This window comes from Anolis carolinensis, chromosome 1 (assembly GCF_035594765.1).
Source record: "Anolis carolinensis isolate JA03-04 chromosome 1, rAnoCar3.1.pri, whole genome shotgun sequence".
NCBI lineage: Eukaryota > Metazoa > Chordata > Lepidosauria > Squamata > Dactyloidae > Anolis > Anolis carolinensis.
The window spans coordinates 131,529,424-131,550,456 of record NC_085841.1 but is presented as its reverse complement, the minus strand read 5'-3'; the positions used below and the strand labels follow the sequence as shown (position 1 = coordinate 131,550,456).

At 40.3% G+C, this 21,033-nt stretch overlaps 1 protein-coding gene and 1 long non-coding RNA gene across 3 annotated transcripts in view; one reads left to right on the top strand and one right to left on the bottom strand.

Annotated features, from left to right (window-relative positions):
* Window positions 1-21,033, bottom strand: part of eipr1 (EARP complex and GARP complex interacting protein 1) — a 242,646-nt gene that overhangs the window by 133,351 nt on the left and 88,262 nt on the right. For both annotated transcript variants that reach the window (XR_010006712.1, XM_003215468.3), the window contains exons 5-8: window positions 20,485-20,584; window positions 9,733-9,869; window positions 3,209-3,376; window positions 1,427-1,594 (exon numbers count right to left, since the gene is read on the bottom strand). Coding sequence is in view for 1 of the 2 variants with exons in the window: in XM_003215468.3 (XP_003215516.1) it covers window positions 1,427-1,594; window positions 3,209-3,376; window positions 9,733-9,869; window positions 20,485-20,584 (573 nt within the window). In the remaining variant the exon portion in view is untranslated. The remainder of the gene's footprint in view (window positions 1-1,426; window positions 1,595-3,208; window positions 3,377-9,732; window positions 9,870-20,484; window positions 20,585-21,033) is intronic.
* Window positions 12,814-19,250, top strand: LOC134299502 (uncharacterized). Its single transcript, XR_010006713.1, has 2 exons — window positions 12,814-12,959; window positions 13,362-19,250. It is a non-coding gene; the product is annotated as an uncharacterized LOC134299502 (long non-coding RNA).

The window sequence follows — 21,033 nt, the reverse complement described above, 5'->3', positions numbered from 1 at the left end:
AAAAAAAGTCAAGGAAAATTTATTGATTTGTTTACTCAGTTTATATGCTGCCTTCCTCCTTGTGGAGGACCCAAGGTGCCCTATCACATTAATATATATATATATATATATATATATACACACACACACACACACACACACACACACACACACACGATGTAAAATGAATTAAATAACAATACAATTACATCCTTCACTGAAATTGCTTACACATATATGTGCTCTGAAAACAGATGTTGTGTCCTCAACCAGTGGTTCATCACTCATGGGAAAGGGTGGGAAAAGACTGCAAATGGTGGGAAAAGACTGCAAATGCACTGGAGCACTCTTTTAAAATTCAAAACTTTCTCAAACTGCTGAAGATATAGAATGGCAACAATAAAGCATTCAGTATGATCACAATAGGAAATCTGACCCTAGAGCACAGAAAGGATACTTAAACAAGCAGTACTTTTCAAAAAGTAGTTGTGTTTGCAGTAGATAATGAACTGAACATGACAAGAATGTGATGTTGCAGCACAAAAGCCTAATCCTATTTGTACTTGTATTTTTCTAACAGAAGACAGATTGCCTGTATTCTGTACCTCATGACGATTCCTTCTCCTCCGGCCACTAGCTATGGCTATTAATTCAACTTTAATTGACATTTTTCACCTTGTGCAACAATCACATTTACCTTCCAGCTTTTCTGATATAGGCACTGCTATGTTTCTTCTGTGTTTCTGATCTTAGTCTGAATCTCTACGGGGTCCTGTCGGAGTTTTGTCTACAGAGGGAGATGGAACTATACAAAGGTAACTTAACACCTTTCTTTTTTCATCACAGCCTCCATCTTGCAAAATAGCTGTGTTTGGACAGGTACTGGCTGCAGCTTCGAAGATACACACACAAAAGTGGCAGTCCACCAGGCCAAATTTTGGGATTTTCCCCCCCTTTCCTCCCACCATCATGCTTGATGAGGAGTCTGGAAAAAGGTGAAAACTTGCCGTGTTTGTGATTTTTAGTGATCTAAACCTTGATTGCCATTCAAGGTCTACATGAAGAAGGAAAAAAAGCCTTCTCAGCAAAGGACACCCAAGACAGGCCACAAACACGAATATGGAAAAGAAGGGAGGGAATCTTCCACCTCTTGTGTAAATGCACAGCCCACAGAAGTCAATGAGTGCCTTTTGACTTTCCCACACTTTGGATCCAAGTTAGTGACACCCCATAACTTCAGTTTCCAGATAGTAAAGAGCAGTCATGAAAAGTATGAGAAGTTCCAGGTCCGCAGCCATACAAGATGTAAGACATTCAAATAAGGTGAGCCACTTACCTGTAAAGTATATATAAATCTGAGAGTCAGTAAAGAGTACTTCATGAACCTATATCGCTACAACTCATATAAATATTAGGTCTGTTAAACTAAAACAAACAAGACTCTTACTTGTCTTCCTGACTGTGGTCCTCCTGGTCGCTGAGTTCATCATCATCTACCAGATGCCCAAAAGGTTCAGAAGAAATTGAAACCATGTTGGACAGAATGACTCTGCTGTCACTACTGCCCGTAAGCACGAGTTGGTCATGGGAATGGTTGTAGCGGACGTTCCAAACCCTGAAAAATACCAGCAAAGCTGAAAACAGTAATGTAAGAGAGATTTCAAGATGGTTCTATCATAAAAAAGCACAGAAAAAGTTTGTTAAACTGCAAAAATCTAATTTTTGCAGGACTTCTTGCAGCACATTTTGCTATTGTTTTTTCGAGGAATGTCTCACAGAGTCTCATCCAATTCAACGTAGTTTGTGGCAGCCACAAAAATGAAGTTTCTGGAGTATAACAACTACTTCCAAAGTAAGTACTGCACAATTAAATAGGAAATAACACTTTCAAACCAGGAACCATCCCCCCCCCCCCCCCCCGGACAGCCTGTCACAGGAATACCTTAACTACTTTCCCAGACAGTAGATTTCAATGAAATACTTGTGTTAAGTCTCATTCAGCATAAAAAGGAAGAGGGGAGGGAAAATAAGAACGAATGTAGCAGACGAACTGGTTTTTATTTTAATGTGAACTTTTGTGGAAATAAACCCAGAGTAATTCTCCAGGCTCTGCACTGCATCTGCAAAAGTACATTGGGTTTATATCTACTAAAGCTCATACGACCAGTTCATCGTAAAAGTGACGTTACATTCCTTCTTTTTGCCTCCCTCCCCTTGCCTGCCTCTTTTTATTTTCCCAAATAAGAACCCCAATAGTGTTGTGTAGGGACCATGGCAGCACCCCAACAGGCCTTGGGGGGTATTAAGGAGTGTATTAAGGAAAGTGGGCTCCTGTAGCCCGTTTTCACATGAACATATCAAATCTCCCTTACAGATGAATACCCAAACTAATTCCAGTCAAAATCTAGACTGAACATATGGGGGAATTAACAGAATCCCAATTTCCCTAACACTCTTTATGGCAACACTCACTTTAAAACCATTTTCTTTCGTTTTTGTTTTGCAAACCCACTTCTTTATAGGTCCAATAAACAGGCACTATGAAGGGGGAGCCCAAAAGGGATGTAAATCCCGCAATGCCAATTTTTGCCTATTGTTTAACACATCATGCAGCCACTCTGCATAGAAAACATTTCCCCAAAAGTAACACATGGATTACTCATATTAACTCGATGAACAAATCCTTACTGAGAAGAATTAAAATAGTCCATAAAACAAAGGAAAGATTAACACTATTAATTGTGTTTTCAAATTAATGTATCATGGTAATACCAAATGTCTCCAGATTTTCCGCTATTCTAGTAGCTTAATAATCTTCTCAGTAAGTAACAAGCATTTCTCTGAAGTTACATTTTTGGTACCAGTCTGCAGTAGCTTCACATTCCAAATTGTTTTTCCACAGATGTTGCCACCCTATATACCTCTGAAATAAGAACAACTTTCTGTCTTTTAGCTACACAGAATTGCATCTACAGTAATCTTCAACAAAAGCAAATCCGTTAATCTTTACTATTAAAACCAATTTTAAAACTATTTTACAATATGGATTATAGCTTCCTAGAAAAATTAATTCAACTAGTTTTTAAAATACACAAAACTGTAATAAAATATGGTATTCTGCTAGAGGAAAAACAAATGATACTAAAACATGATCTGCACCAATAGCTGAACTTGTTTGCATAGTTTAACAACACATTTTGTTTGATTGAATTTGAGAAATTCACTGTACCAGTGGGAATGCTCCTCTAGTGTCTTCACTGGCTCGTTGACGTTTCTGGTGTCCCAAAATTTCACCTTACAGTCGTCTCCACAACTAGCCAGATAGTACTGTTTGTTGGGATTAAAATCCAGGTCCCGGACCAGCTGTCCATGAGCATTTTCAATACAATATATTTGGCTGCAGCAATTTTTAAAAAGAGATGTAGAATAAGTTTGGTATGAAAAATAAAACCTAACAATATTGGGAGCAGAAAAGGAGGAGGATGTTTATACTGAAAATTGAGGCATTTCCACTTAAAACAATGAACATTTCTACAGTTGCTTTGGTGGTGAGTGCATGCGTATCTGCCTTGCTGTATTAACAATACCTCTGCGTAGGGGGTCCCTGAGTTACAAACATCCGACTTACAAAGAACCCATAGTTAAGAACTGGGGTGACACAACAGGAAGTAAGAGAAATCTGCCTCCAGGAAGGGAAATTCACTCCTGGAAGTTATTATCAAGGGGGAAAGGTGTCTTAATTGAAGGTGTATCATCAATCCTTATTTCCACAGCAAGCCAAATTTTACAAAATCCAATTATCACAGGGACAGAAAGTGAAGTGAAATCTTCGGAACAGGAGCACAGACAGCAAAGCAAACACCACAGGGCTGTTAACTCTTCCTTATGTGATCTGAAGCTAAAAACAATATATTTCTTGACTGGATTATGCTTAAAAATGTACCTATTCTGACATACATACAAATTCAACTTAAGACCTAACCTACAGAACTTATTTGTTTGTAACTTGGAGACTGTATTCTAACGGAGTGTATTTGGGCATGTAGTCTGTATTGTAGGGGACCAAATATGGCTGAAATGATATTTTCTGTCTCAACCATACCCATTCTCTCCTCTTTTACCCCAGTTGTGTCTGGTATTGGTGAACACCTACCTTCACCATTAGAATCATGTTCTCCAGCATACTGGCAATCTCACTGAGTGGCTGGATCAATACCACAATTATCTATTCTATGGGACAGGATAAGCCAAAGCCTTACATGTCCTTTATTCACTGTCATCCTCCCACAACATGTTTTCCATCCCATCCCTCCCCCCAAATTTACTGCAATAGTATCAAGAACTAACTCTTTGCCCTTCTTTTTCTTTGGGAACGTGATGAACATGGCATATGTGAGACTGAAACACTTCTATAGCTTGTTTCCCAGGCTAGCAGTATTCCCAGAGGCATTCTTAGCCTCATAAACCAATTGCACAAATCAAGCCTTATAAACAAACAGCTCAAATCTGCACAAATAGCATCTCCAAGGCAAGATGGCAGTCTTTGCTATTTCTGTAACAAATGCAGCTGTGGCCTAGGAACTAAGAAATGACCATTGGATTCCTGAATGGAGATAATATGACCCCCAAAATTATAAAGCAGGCCCATGACTGATGTAAGCAAATGGGCAGATAATGGCTTAAAGAGATACAGTCACACTGCAGGAAATAACATGAAGATGTGTAATACAGAGGATTTATAACAGGTCAAATACTGTTTGCAGATTTATCTTCCCAATACCATCCCAAAGTGAACATATCGCTTATTTTTATTGATTTTGTTTTAGCTGGGACAGAAAGTGAAATGAAATCTTCTGAACAGGGGCACAGACAGCAAACAAACACCACAGGGGTGTTAACCCTTCCCTATGCGATCCAAAACACAAGTTACATCATACTCCAGAACGTGTGCCTTTAAGAAACGTGACCAAAATTTAATAGTTGTTGCAGGCACATGCTAAAAATTTTACAGGTAAAGTTGACATGAAAAAATCTCAACTTTGAAATAATGTGAACCTGAACCACAGAAGAAAAGCATATATGGCCCCAAACACATCTAGACAAATGGATCTTGTATTTTAAAAAAATGACCATATGCCATGATTGTTCCAATAAACAAAACACCTTTGACCATTTTTGGTTTTGATGTTCAATAGTGATAAAGAGAATGGGCTTTTCAAAGAAGACTCTTCTTCCCTATAAGGTCTGCATATGCCAGGGGAATAGCTGGCAGAACTGGAACAAGCAACACCTAAGCCTAATGAAGGTGTGATGAGTTGTAAAATGGCTTCTGGAACACCTTGTACAAGCAAAATCAAAGGGCTTACATCGAGGTAAGGAGGAAAACAAGTGTTCTACAAGAAGCAGTGATTTTGTATGATTTTAATGAGTTTAATTTATATACAAGTACATATGGTAAATGTGCCTATGTAACATGATTTTTGTCCCTGGGTTATAAATGTCATTTCCTAATTGGTTCTTATGGAGGATTGGGGGTTCCAATAATATAAAACGAAGAGGATTTTTCAAAATTGCCAGAATTGCAAAGGCTTTTATTTCTGCTGCCACCAATATATAGAGGATTCGAACTCGCTGCCTCTACCAAACGCTGCCACCAGTGCTATATTCAGGAGCCTCTTCTAGGTTAGGATATTGAGAGAGACACGTGACACTTTATGTGAAGAGAAACAATAAATGGTTGTTTATTTGTAGTTTGAACAATAAATATGTGTGATGGTTTCATTAACATTGAACAGTAAAGATGCTTAACGGTTTCATTAAAGGCTTATGCTTTTCTCTTCGAAGGATGTTCCTATAACCTGGTTTCTGTGTAAATTTGTTCCTTCACCAAGGAAACACAAACAGGACAATTTACTTTTAAATCCATTTTTCCTAGGATTTAAACAGCAAACACTCTAGACTATAGAGTTCACAAATATAGTTCTCAGCCCTTCCTTTCCTGAAGACTTTAACTATATTTCCTCAAAAAGGCTTCCATTTCAAAACACAGTTCCCAACTGACTGAATTCCAGACTCCAACTCCTAACTGCCTGAATTCCAAGCCCTAACTGAAAAAGAATTCCCTGGCTCCCTGGCTCCAACTGTCACTTTGGCTCTGCCCATCTCCAGTTGCTAAGCAACTTTTCATTTGCATCAGCCAATCAGACTGCTCCTCCCCCTTGCTCTGCTGAGCTTCTGCAAAATAGCCCTGCTTACAAAATGGCAGAACACCAGTCCTGCAAGGGGGGCAACTTACCAACCTTGTAAGGTAAGCAAGATCCATTACAGTTCTATCACAAAAAACATGCAAAAAGTGTAGCAAACTGCAAAAAAAAATGTTTTTGTGAGATACCCTGCAGCACATTTTGCTATAGCTTTTCAATGAATATCTCATAGAGTCTCAACCAATTCAACAGAAGCCACAAAAACGAAGTTTTGGAAGCATAACTACTTTCAAAGTAACTACCGCACAATTACACAGAAAATAACACTTTCAAACCAGGAAGAGAAAGTTTTTGAATTTTTGTTACATAGTGTAATAGAAGCTGAAAATAACAACAAGATACACAGCAGAAAAATGAGATGATAAAAAAGAGGCCATAAACAGCCACACACATGATAGTTGAATCCTCCACCACGTTCAGCTATGGATCGCTAGGAAGTTACTCATCTCATTCCAGAGCCTTGCATCCTCAGTATATCATTCTTAAAAGGAGGTGTCTATCTGCATATCACTTTAGGATTCCTTATAGAAGCTCCTCACACATGCTAATAATAAACCAGGGGTCACCTCTTCTCAGTAGTGCAGCAAAAAGGCATCACTCGTAGATTAAAAAAAGGGTTTAGCATGGGATATGCAGATATGAAGGCTTGAATGGTCTCCTTGTTGTCCATCCCTTTCAGGTTAAGTTTTTTTTTTAAAAAAAACTCAAGACAGGCTTTTAGAATTGAAGGTTTCAAGGAAAGGGCAGATTTGCTGATCTTCAGAATACATTGGATGTCAAGGCAGCTGAACCCTGGTTGTATTTGCTGGGAGTGAAAATGGGTGAACCTATCTGAACCCCATAGCAGGCCCTATTACTTCTCCCATATGCCTCCTTCCCTAAGCAACATTCAGTCTGCAAACCATCCAATTCTTTAAATTACAGAATTGAACAAACCTCATATATTAAATAGAAACCTGGAAAAGGGTGGCCAAGGGAGGGGTGGAGAGGGGGCGGCAAAGGGACGTGACAAAAATAATCTCTCTGAAGCGGTTATTTGGATTACAAAGGAAAGCTCCATAGGGTACCAAAGCTGTTCAGGTTTCCACTGAGCTGCTCTTAATGAGCACATTCTGTTTGGGCCGTTCTGGGTCAGAGCCTTGGGTTCCCACTTTTCGGCTTATCTTTCACCGCATCAAAACCTTTAGGTAGAATTAAATGGAGGCAATGACTGAGGCAGGAAACATTTTTCCTCTCACAATGTCATTTTATAGTTTGTGTAAACTAGGCCTACAAAGCAACAGTAAGAAGTTTTTTCTCTCATTTAAAACTGCTTTAAATGTTATGGAGAGAAGCATGGCAGCAACAAAACTCATCTTTACATAACTAAATACAACTGGTAGCAAGGATATGCAAGAACCAATTTAAGTTACTGGTAGCTTTATTATGAGCTCTTGTAAATATCACAGAGAATGGGTTTGATGAATCCACTCTTTCAATTAAATCATTGATCTGGTTCTCTAGCTTATGGGAATAGGACCATTGTGGTGTATGTATGGTATGATATGCTAATACTAAGAGTATCTACACTGTAAAGTTAAAATAGTTTGATACCACTTGAACTGCTATAGCTCACTGCTATGGAATTATTTATTTATTTATTTCAAATATTTCTATCCCGCCCTTCTCATCCGGAGGGACTCAGGGCGGCGTACAATTGGCAACAATTCGATGCCGATACATCATTAAAAACAACAACATATAAAAAATACAACCAATTAAATACAGTATAAAATATAAAACATAAAACGTGTTTAAAATTATGGGAGGTAAAGTTTTGCAAGGTCTTTAATCTTATCTAAAGACCTTGCACTGTCTCACTAAATTACAGATCCCAGAATTTTACAGCATTGCGCCATGGGAGTTGAAGTGGTGCCACTATCTAGTGCATCGTGCCCAAGACTGTGCAAAGCCTTTAATTCAAGGAGTCCACTCCAGTCGAGTGCAATGCTCAGGTTGTTCTATTTCTTCCTTTAAAAAACTATTTTATTTTTGAAGTAAAGAATGAAAAACCAAGGATATAATTCCCCCCATGGGAGAAAGCGGGATAAAAATAAATAAATAAACAACTGTTATTGTTCATCCCAGTCGTGTGGGAATGAGGCTGGACCTACACTGCCCTATATCCCAGTGATCAGATCAGAGCAGTGTAGATCCAGCTTAAGAGGGAAGGGAAGGATAAACCTCAGTTTTGGTTTAACATTATTTGAAGGCATGCTTTCTCTCTATGCAGAGATTTCCCAATCTGATGTCATGTATCCGCTAGCAATGTATTACTAGTGATCCAGTATAGAGGTCTGACGTTAGGTTTTTAGACATATTCTTGTAGAAAATAGAATGGGAATGAGACGGAACAGCAAAAAGCCCTCTAACTAAATATTTTCAGCATTTCCCATTTGAGTGGATCATAGGTTTTTTAGAAGCACAAATGAAAACAATGGAAATATAGTGCCACACTCATGAGCATGCAGGAGATATAAAACTAAATTTAAAGACATCTCCCCCTTTAAGGCAGCAGAAGTTATTACAAGACATCCGTCTTCCAAGGCTAGTGATAAATTACTATGTGCTAAGGGGATAAGCTGTATCTTAAAAAAGCTTGCACAGACTTCTGTTGTCATGGTAACAGATGTGCACAACATCACTCCTTTGCTTATCAAAATCACAACTAGAGCAGGAGCGGGGGGTCCCCTACTTCGTAAACTGATGCATAAGCTTTGTTGGCATCCAAAATGTGTACCAAACTTATTTATTTTTTAAAAATGTGTTAAGCAAGTAGCTGATAATAAAACTGGAATTTTCTGGTGTATTTAACATAAAAGATAATGTCAAAAATCAATGGAAACACTGTTCATTCCTCCACCAAAAATAAAGGGAAAAATCTTAAATTTTGCAAAAGAACTTCACTAGCATACTTGTATTGGCAAGCTTTGAAACATCAATCAAGGATAGAAAATTGAGTCACTGTGCTCTGGCTGCATGGAAATTCAAGTGACATACTCCAAGAATATGCACACGGTATAATCTAGCATGGTGCACACTAATCGAACTTCCACTATTAACATCATTATGAATAAAGCTGCGCTCACAGTGTTGAAACATGGAAGACTAGGCCGAGAGTATGTAAGAATTTTGAAATAGTTTATTACATCTGTGCTGCTCATGTAAAAGAGGCCAATTTATAACAGATTTTTTTACTGCTTTCCTCTTTTAAGAAAATGCTCTGTTTGAAGGGTTGATTTTTTTTAAAGACTGTGTTTATGGGGATTTCTCTCTCTATTGGTATGTAGGTAAGTAGGTAGGTAGGAAGGAAGGAAGGATAACTTCTGAGAAGGTAGGTCTTTTCTCAGAGCTGGAGAACAGAGAAAGTAGGCAGGCTGTGGTTCCAATGACACCTGGGCTATGCCAGGTATATCCCAATACATGTATTAAAAGAAATCAAGCTTCTTACTTCATGGTTCTTATGTCCCATCCTCGAATGGCTGTATCATTTGCTGTAGCAACCTGTGTGCAATTATGGTGTGGACTCCATCTCCCAGAGGTAAACTTTAACTGTCCTTTTCCTTCCAATGCAACTGAATTTGACAGCTGTGCATGAAAAAACAACCACACAACAGATTAATTTAATATCCAGTGCGAACAAAAAAAGGATCTGCCCTGTGCAACACATTTCCGTCATTACAGGCTAAATTACTTAAGAGGTAACAACTAGCAAAGACCATGACACTAAGACATGAAATTATTCATATGTCAGACAATGATGTTCCATTTCATACCAAACAAGTTACACATTGTTCTGCCTGGTATAAAAAATAGGAACATTGTTTCATTTACATATACATTAAGAGATAAATGAGTAATACTAGCTTTTGCTTTTTTAATTCTAATCCATTATTTATCACATTTAAAATACAATCTGAAAAGAGAAAAAAATTATTGAGAGATGGATGTGGAATAAACATAACCTGGGTAGTTTCTCAACACTAAACTTGTACAGATCTTGGGCTTATGAGTATCCCATTCAACCTACAGAACAAGTGCATCTAGGTGGCTTTTCAATAGGTTTCATCTTATCTGTTCAGGAAAATCCCACATTTAAACAGATGGCAGATTTTGCAATGCAGTTTCTATTTTCCAACTCCATGATGAATACACAAACTCATGCACTCTTTTGAACCACTAGAGAGACTCAGGGACGATTTACATATTCCTTGAATATGAACTGGCCAAGAAAAATAACATGTCATTGATGTTATTTCTATCATTGGTGGGGTCCAAGAGGCTCTTTGATAGTAGGTGAACTATAAATCCCAGCAACGACAACTCCTAAATGTCAATGCCTCTTTCCCCCAAACTCCACCAACGTTCAAATTTGGACATATTAAGTATTTGTGCCAGGTTTGGTCCAGATCCATCATTGTTTGAGTCCACAGTGCTCTCTGGATGTAGGTGAACTACAATTCCAAAACTGAAGTTCAGAATGCTCTTGGATTGTAGGTGAAGTACAACTTCCAACTGACAAAATCAACCCCACCAGTATTCAAATTTGGGCGTATCGGGTATTTGTGCCAAATGTGGTCCAGTGCTTGAAAATACATCCTTCATATCAGATACTTACATTACAATTCATAACAGTAGCAAAATGATAGTGATGAAGTAGCAACAAAAACAAATATGGTTGGGGGTCCTACAACATGAGGAACTGCATGAAGGGGTCGCGGCATTAGGATGGTTCAAGTTTGCATCAAGTTTGCAGATGACACCAAACTGGGAGGGATAGCTAACACTCCAGAAGACAGGAGCAGAATTCAAAACGATCTTAACAGACTAGAGAGATGGGCCAAAACTAACAAAATGAAGTTCAACAGGGACAAATGCAAGATACTCCACTTTGGCAGAAAAAATGGAATGCAAAGATACAGAATGGAGGACGCCTGGCTCGACAGCAGTGTGTGCGAAAAAAACCTTGGAGTTGTTGTGGACAACAAGTTAAACATGAGCCAACAATGTGATGCGGCAGCTAAAAAAGCCAACAGGATTCTGGCTTGCATCAATAGGGGAATAGCATCTAGATCCAGGGAAGTCATGCTCCCCCTCTATTCTGCCTTGGTCAGACCTCACCTGGAATACTGTGTCCAATTTTGGGCACTGCAGTTGAAGGGAGATGTTGACAAGCTGGAAAGCGTCCAGAGGAGGGCGACTAAAATGATTAAGGGTCTGGAGAACAAGCCCTATGAGGAGCGGCTTAAAGAGCTGGGCATGTTTAGCCTGCAGAAGAGAAGGCTGAGAGGAGACATGATAGCCATGTACAAATATGTGAGGGGAAGTCATAGGGAGGAGGGAGCAAGCTTGTTTTCTGCGGCCCTGCAGACTAGGACACGGAACAATGGCTTCAAACTACAGGAAAGGAGATTCCACCTGAACATCAAGAAGAACTTCCTCACTGTGAGAGCTGTTCGGCAGTGGTACTCTCTCTCCCGGACTGTGGTGGAGGCTCCTTCTTTGGAGGCTTTTAAACAGAGGGTGGATGGCCATCTGTCGGGGGTGCTTTGAATGCAATTTCCTGCTTCTTGGCTGGGGGTTGGACTGGATGGCCCATGAGGTCTCTTCCAACTCTACTATTCTATGATTCTATGGTTGGGGACCACTGCATTAACGCCAGAGTGAGCTTATCAGCAGCTAGGGCGCGACTACATTGTTCCTCTTGCAATTCAAACAAAACATGCTTGTTTTGAATAGCAGCTACACCAATGCTACACATTACCACTCTGTTCTCATTTTCTATTTCCTGGTGCACTTCCGTTTATCTTTATTGCCTGCTGTTGTTGCTGAAGAATGAAACCAAAGGGCAAGCAAAGGGCTCTGCAGCTTGCTTTGCTGATGGAGAAAGACACAAAAAGGGAAGCCCAACTTTTGAAGACGAGGCCTGGTTTGGTTATCTCTCGCCATCTCAAGGTGCATCTACACCAGGCCTGGGCCAACTTGGGCCTTCCCTTCTCCAGGTGTTTTGAGGAGAGCAACTCCTTTTAAAGTCAGGACTGCACAATTAAACAGGAAATAACATTTTCAAACAAGGATATATATATATGGTTGTTGTATGTCTTTCGGGCTGTGTGGCCATGTTCCAGAAGCATTCTCTCCTGAAGTTTCACCCACATCTATGGCAGGCATCCTCAGAGGTTGTGAGGTATGGATAAGACATACAACAACCCTGTGATCCCGGCCATGAAAGCCTTCGACAACACGATATATATATATGCTTGGAGTGTCACAATAATATCCATGAATTCACTTAAAAGAGTAGTTTAAGGTTAGGTTCCCAAATAGGGATGGGAAAAGGATCCCTGTATCTTGAAAGGGGTGCAAAAGAGGGAAATTCTTTGCTTGTTCCCTGATTGGACAGTGAACTGAAATCTATTTATACCTCCTTTTAAAAAGTACAGGAGCCCCACTTCAGTTAATACTTTAGCAACCCCAATGAGGGTTGCTAAAGGCTGGGATGATGCGGCATGCCTCCGATTGTGATGCGCCAATGGTTCTATGACAGTTAAGGCTGCAGCTGGGGACCAGGGATCATGAGTTGCCCTCAGCCCTTGAGCCAAAAGGATCCAGAAAAGTGCTGCTAGTGACTCCCAGTGGCACGGAAAAAGAAACAGAAGGTGGATTTCCCATCATCAGGTAACTGAAGCAGAGGATTGGGTTGTTGTGCATTCTCCTAACGTTTTGCCCACATCTATGGCAGGCATCCTCAGAGGCTGTGAGGTTTGTTGGAAAACTAAGCAAGGGAGGTTTATATATCTGTGGAAAAATGTCCAGGTGGGAGAAAGAATTCTTGTATGTTGGAGGCCAGTGTGAATGTTGTAATTAATCACCTTGATTAGCATTAATGGCCTTGCCAGCTTCATTCCTGCTTTGGGGAATCCTTTGTTGGGAGATGTTAGCTGTGCCTGATTGATTCATGTGTGTAATTCCTCTGTTTTCAGAGTGTTGCTCTTTATTTACTGTTCTGATTTTACAGTTTTTAATACTGGGAGCCAGATTTTGTTCATTTTCATGATTTCCTCCTTTCTGTTGAAGCAGAGGATTGATATCCTATAATCAGGCAAGGGAGGAGGACGAAAGATACCCAACTATCAGGTAAGGGATGAAGAGAAAGGATACCCAATAATCAGGTAAGGGATGAAGAGGAGAAACACCCAATAATCAGGTAAGGGATGAAGAGGAGAAATGCCCAATAATCAGGTAAGGAATGAAGAGGAGAAATACCCAATAATCAAGTAAGGGATGAAGAGGAAGGACACCCAATTATAAGGTAAGAGAAGAGGAAGAAAGATACCCGATTATCAGGTAAGAGAAGAGGAAAATACCCAATAATCAGGTGAGGGATGAAGAGGAGAAATGCCAAATTATCAGGTAAGGGATGAAAAGGAGAAATACCCAATAATCAGGTAAGGAATGAAGAGGAGAAATACCCAATAATCAGGTAAGGGATGAAGAGGAAGGACACCCAATTATAAGGTAAGATAAGAAGAAGAAAGATGCCCAATTATTAGGTAAGAGAAGAGGAAAATACCCAATAATCAGGTGAGGGATGAAGAGGAGAAATGCCAAATAATCAGGTAAGGGATGAAGAGGAAGGACACGCGATAATCAGGTAAGAGAAGAGGAAGAATTTTAGAGGAGGGCGACTAAAATGATTAAGGGTCTGGAGAACAAGCCCTATGAGGAGCGGCTTAAAGAGCTGGGCATGTTTAGCCTGCAGAAGAGAAGGCTGAGAGGAGACATGATAGCCATGTACAAATATGTGAAGGGAAGTCATAGGGAAGAGGGAGCAAGCTTGTTTTCTGCTGCCCTGCAGACTAGGACACGGAACAATGGCTTCAAACTACAGGAAAGGAGATTCCACCTGAACATCAGGAAGAACTTCCTCACTGTGAGAGCTGTTCGACAGTGGAACTCTCTCCCCGGGGCCGTGGTGGAGGCTCCTTCCTTGGAGGCTTTTAAGCAGAGGCTGGATGGCCATCTGTCGGGGGTGCTTTGAATGCGATTTCCTGCTTCTTAGCAGGGGGTTGGACTAGATGGCCCATGTGGTCTCTTCCAACTCTACTATTCTATGATTCTATGATTCTAAGAAAGATACCCAATAATCAGGTATGGGATGAAGAGGAAGAATACTAATTTATCAGTTAAGAGAAGCGGAAAGATACCCAATTATCAGGTAAGGGATGAAGAGGAGAAATACCCAATAATCAGGTAAGGGATGAAGAGGAAAAACACCTAAAAATCAGGTAAGGGATGAAAAGGACAGATGCCCAATAATCAGGTAAGAGAAGAGGCGTGATTTCGTCTCCCCGAGGTATTTCTAATCTCCAGAAGAACCTTCTTGAACACACAACATCCAGTGAAGTGGATCTGCAGGAACAGAAGTCAAGAAAAAGAAAAAGAAGAAAAAGAATGAGAAAGAAAGAAGGAAGGAAAAGCAGAAAGTTGGTTGATTTAACTGGGAGGAAAACCTGGTAGCAAGCTGAAGAAAAGCAAAAAAAGTTAGGCAAGAGAAAAGAATAAACTGGAAAAGATGCTGGAGACTATTGGAGGAAAAAAGACCAATGTGAAGGGAAGACATCTCAAGGTGAAGGCACTTTTCCAGATTACATGCCACTGAAAGCTTTTGTGAAACTCATCCTGCTCCAGCTACGAGATAGAAGGTCCTGGATCCATTCTTCTGGTGGCCCTGTAGCAATTACAAGCAATGCAGTTTGGTATTTTATGGCAGCAATAGAAGACTGCAATTAGTATAGATGTGCCCAAGAAGTAAGTGTGTGTGTGTGTGTGTGTGTCTGTGTGTGTGTGTCTGTGTGTGTGTGTGTGTGTGTCTGTGTGTGTGTGTGTGTGTATATATATATATATATATATATATATATAGGACCATCATCCTCAAGCTGCGAGGGATCACCTAAGTAAAAGTAATTAAGTGTGTGTGTGTGTGTGTGTGTGTGTGTGTGGCAAGTTCTTGGTGGAATGGAGAGACCAAGATACCTTATCTGTCTCCTGAGGAATCTGTATAACAACCAAGAAGCAACAGTAAGAACAGACCACGGAACAATGGACTGGTTCAAGATTAGGAAAGGAGTATGGCAGGGCTGTATCCTCTCACCTGACTTATTCAACTTGTATGCAGAACACATCATGCAACATGCGGGACTTAATGAATCTAAGGCTGGAGTTAAAATTGCTGGAATAAACATTAACAACCTTAGATATGCAGATGATACCACTCTGATGGCTGAAAGCAAGGAGGAGCTGAGGAGCCTTATCACCAAGGTGAAAGAAGAAAGTGCAAAAACTGGGTTGCAGTTAAACATCAAGAAAACCAAGATGATGGCAACCAGACTGATTGATTGCTGGCAAATAGAGGGAGAAAATATGGCGGCAGTGACAGACTTTGTATTTCTAGGTGCAAAGATTACTGCAGATTCAGGCTGCAGCAAGGAAATCAGAAGATGTTTACTTCATGGGAGGAGAGCAATAACCAACCATGATAAAATAGTGAAGAGTAGCGACATCACACTGGCAATGAACATCCTGCATAGTTAAAAGCAATGGTATTCCCCGTAGTAACCTATGGATGCGAGAGAGAGCTGGACCATAAGGAAGGCTGAGTGAAGGAAGAAAGACACTTTTGAACTGTGTTGGAGGAAAATTCTGAGAGTACCTTGGACCGCAAGAAGATCCAACCAGTCCATATTGCAGGAAATAATGCCCGACTCAACTGCTCACTGGAGGGAAGGATATTGGAGGCAAAGATGAAGTATTTTGGCCACATCATGAGAAGACAGGAAAACTTGGAGAAGACAATGATGCTGGGGAAAAGGGAGGGGAAAAGGAGGGCCGACCAAGGGCAAGGTGGATGGACTGGCTCCACCTTGAAGGATCTGGGAGTGGCCATGCTGAAAGGCAGCTCTGGCCTGGGCTGTTAGAGGAGGTCACGAAGAGTCGGAAGCAACTGAACAAATAAACAACACAGCAACAGCAGCAACAACAACAACAACAACATGTAGACTTGTCCACTGCTGCATGGTATACGGTAGACTCCTGCAGAGGTGAGAAGATCCCTCCAAGGGAAACGGAACCCCCTAAACTGAGCTCTCAAGGCCATAGAGACTCTACCATAGACATCAGAAGAGATGCAAGACCAAGAACAAACCACAAGAGTCAAGACAAGGGAGTAGGAGTGGCCACGACTGCTGACAGGGAGCTCTGGTCTGGGCTGGGCCAGGAGGTCATGAAGAGGCAGAAGCTACTGAATGAATAAACTATAACATATATATCTCACAACCAAATACCTGTAGCAAGAGATGGCTGGGAAGAAAAAGAACAAAATGTGAATTTAAAAGTGGCTCTAAAGGAGGAACTTCCTGGGATAAAAGATGACATTTGCCAAACCTCGTTGACACTGGAAACGCATTGCTGTTGGAAGAAGTCGAAAGGAATGGTTTTCCTTTTACACACACATTTTAGAAGAGACCATGAAGGTCTAAGTCCTAATGCCAGGAATCCACAACTAAAGCAGTCTTGAGAAGAGGGCAACACATTTCCATGTAAAGATTTCCAATGGAGAAAAGTTCCTCTTTCAAGGAGTCTTTGGTTAATTCTAAGACGGAAAGGCTCTTCCTCTGAGGAGCATCTTGCCAAGGCATTTCCCAGCAGGAAGGTGACATCCACGGCAAGCTGGTGTTGGGAAGGAGAGGCTTAGGCTGGGTAAGTCCCAAAGGCCCTTTCTGACATGCCCAGGGTAGCACTGGTCGCCACTTTTGGGGCCGGGAAGGAATTTTCCTCCAGGGCAGATTGGCCAAGGACTCGGGAGGTTTTTCGCCTTCCTCTGGGCATCCGGCAGCGGCCTCCGGTTAGGAAGATTAACTAGGTAAAACTCACTTAAGTTTAACTCAGCAAAGGGTGATAGCTTCGTAAGGGAAAATTAAGAAAGTGCATGGATATGGAAGTGTTAAAATAAGGAATCCATGTCCAGAGGAAGAAGGAATACAAGGTCTTCAGAGGTGCAAAGAAGAAGGAAACTTTCACCATTTGGAAACAGAAGATGGCACACTGTTGAATATGAAGACTGCAAATAACACATTTCTAGCAAGAGTTTTTTGCTGATTGGATATATATATATACTGTATATACTCAAATATAAGCCAGATGTCAGTCCTTTTATGATTATTATCACATTTATTATTTTACCCTCTATATTATTAATATCACATTTATTATATTACCCTCTTTGTTATTTTACCACATTTATTATTTTACCCTCTTTATTATTTTTATCACACTTATTTTGATCACATTTATTATTTTACTCTTATTTTATCACATTTATTATTTTACCCTCTATTATTTTACCACATTTCTTATTTTGATCACATTTATTTTACTCTTTTTATTATTATCACATTTATTATTTTACCCTCTTTATTATTATCATCACATTTATTATCTTACTCCCTATATTATTTTTATCACATTTATTTTACTCCCTTTATTATTTTGATCACATTTATTATTTTACCCTCTATTATTCTTATCACATTTATTATTTTATCGTCTTTGTTATTATTATCACATTTATTTTACTCTCTCTTATTATTATTACATTTATTATTCCACTCTATCATTATTGTTATTACTATATTTATTATTTTACTCTATTATTATTGGAATGATATGTCAGCAGATTTATACTGATGATTAGAGTGATGATTTAAGCAGAGTTGGACAGTCTTATCTTAAAATATGGCTTATATTCTGGTTGGCTTATACTCGAATATATACGGTGCATACATACAAATACATACATATGTATCCAGTCCTGTTTACTAAATTTGAATCTAAAGTTGAAATAGAAGCAAACATCAGAAGAAAGCATCATGTTATGTAGTGAAGATGTTCTTCCCTGGATGATGATGTGCCCTGGAGAAGATGGAAACAGAGAGCATCACCCTTCACTTGCCAAGAAAGTAAAGGAAAGGAGAGAGAGAAGAAGGAGAAAGTAAAGAGGAAAGGAAAGAGGAGAGGAGGAGAGGGAAAAGGGGAAAGGAGAGAGAAGAGGAGAGAGAAGATGAGAGGGGTGAGGAGAGAGGAGAGAAGGGGAGGGGGAGAGGTGAGGAAGAAGAAGGAGAGAGGAAAGGAAAGGGGAAAGGAGAGTGGAAATGCAAGTAGAGAGGAGAGGCGAAAGTAGTGGAGAGGAAAGTAGAGAGGAAAGTGAGGGAAGTAGAGGGGAAAGGAGAGGGGAAAGGAGAGGAGAAGGAAAAGGAGAGATGAGAGAGAAAAGGAGACGGAGAGGAGAGAGGAGAGGAGAGAAGAAAGGAGAAGGGATAGGAGAGGCAAGGAGAAAGGAGAGGAGAGAGGCAAGTAGAGAAGAAAGGAGAGGTGAGGAGAGAAGAAAGGACGGAAGGAGAGGGGAAAGGAGAGGAGAGAGGCAAGGAGAGGGAAATGGAGAGAGGAAAGGAGAAAAGAGAAAGGAGAAAGGAGCGGAGGGAGGAGAGTAGGAGAAAAGGAGAGAGGAGAGGCAAGAGGAAAGGAGAGGGGAAGGGAGGAAAGAGAGAGGGGAAGGGAGGAAAGAGAGAGGCGAGAAGAGAGGAAAGGAGAGAGGAAAGGAGATGGGAAAGGACAGGGGAAAGCCGAGGAGAGAGGACAGGTGAGGACAGAGTATTGGAGAGGAGAGGAGAAAGGAAAGAAAAGGTCTTTGCTGACATGCCCAGGGTAACACTGACCGCCACTTCTGGGGTCGGGAAGGAATTTTCCTCCAGGGCAGATTGGCTCTGGATCCTGGAGGTTTTTCGCCTTCCTCTGGGCATCCGGCAAAGGTCTCACTCAGTTAGGCTAAAACACACTATAATACAACAGCAGGCCAATATTGAACTAACCAAAAATGCAAGCCAATTTGAATAAAAGCCATGAATCTGATAATGGCCTTTGCCTATTTTTCTTCTTCTTCATTGTTGTCCTATTAAGCATGTACAAAATACATTCAGGTCCCTTCTACACTGCTGCATATAATCCAAAATTATCTGCTTTTCACCATTGTTGGCACTTGTGCAGGAAGATCTATTCCTCACATAAGCAACTAAAATTTCATACATCTAGTGCAACCAGAGATTTCGACGCCGTAGTGCCCTTACAGGATCTGGACTTTTGTCCCTATACAGCTCTTCACGATATGCATACCAAATGTATGCAAATCAGTTTGATTTGGATAACACACAAGTCGCAGGCATTATCTATCTATAGCATGGAAGCTGAAGCTACTTTGGAAGATTTTCTTTGCAAGTTTTGGGAAAAACAACAGTCCAGGAACGTGTAAACATAGTTAAGGGAAGGGTTAAATTTGATGATGTTATGATGTTTATTTAAAGGAATGGTGCAGCTAATGAAAGGCATTTGACAGTGATGAATTTCTATAACTAAATTTGAGGAAAGTAAATGAGAAAGCACAAGGACTTGATGTTCAGTAGAAAATTCTCTTTCTATTAAGCAGTATGACTTGTGACAGACTGGAGAACATCCCAAAGGAAATGCTTGTATTTGATACAGATTGGAATTAAGGAGAAATATGGTAACTTTGAGATTATGAGCAAAAGAGACTGCCTAGGACAGTGAAAGCCTAATTAGCATTCAAAGAACCTGAAAGCAAGCTGAAGCAGAGCAGCCCAGAGGGAGCACGAGGAATGGGAGGAAATGCTAAGCATGTCTGTAAAACCCTGACACTTCAATCAGACAAGAATGTTCATCACAGCATGCAAACAGACTTTGCTCTAGAAAGAGGAGTTGGCCAACAGTTGGCAAGAGAGAGAGTATTAGATTGGTCAATTGCATGTAACACTGGCAATCACTAGAAAGGCAGAAAGGAAGCTAGCTGGTTGACCACCCTGGAAGAGGGGAAAAAGAGGTAGATGAAGAGAAATGAACAAAGGTTTTAAGCAGGAGGAAACGTGACCATTCTGCCACTGCTGCTCTGTGCAATAAGCAGCTTGAGCTTGCTTTATGCTAGGAAAAATATTTCTCAATATCAGTTTTTGAATCCACAAATTCTCATTTAAGTTGATGTACAACCACAGTTGAAAACATTAGCACTTTTTTTGAATAGGAAGTGATAGGAAATTATCTGGAATTATGCCTCATTGCAATTTGTTTCGCTACTTACCACTGCTCTACTTGAACTTTCTTGCAAATCCCACAGAAGCAAATGGTTATCGGCCAGAGAAATTAGCTTTTTACCATCTCCCATTGGCTCCCAAGCAACACTGTAAACACAAAAATGGAACATTGAAAACTTCAGAAAACCAAACTGCCCACACACCAGGCATTTTAATTCAAGTTCATATGAAGGTTGAATGAAAAGTAATGCCTCCACCTTCATTACTTGGGTTTGGATGGGGATATTTTAATAAATCAAACACAGAAATAATCCTTAGAACGTGCTCTTTAACTACCACTATTCACTTTTCCACAAAATCACCAGACAATTGGATACATTTCTGCCAACGATAAACAAGTTTTCTGAAGCCGTCGTGGAAGAAGTCGACACTCTGTTTCTGCGTCTCACAGTACCCATTGTGCACAGATCTGAGCAGGTTTCCATACTTCGCACTTTAACAACACAACCATTCAATGGTAAGGCTTCCTGCCAAATAGAACTGTAGAGGAAGGTCTACTGAACAAGCCAGTACCTGCCGTATATCAGTACTGCCAT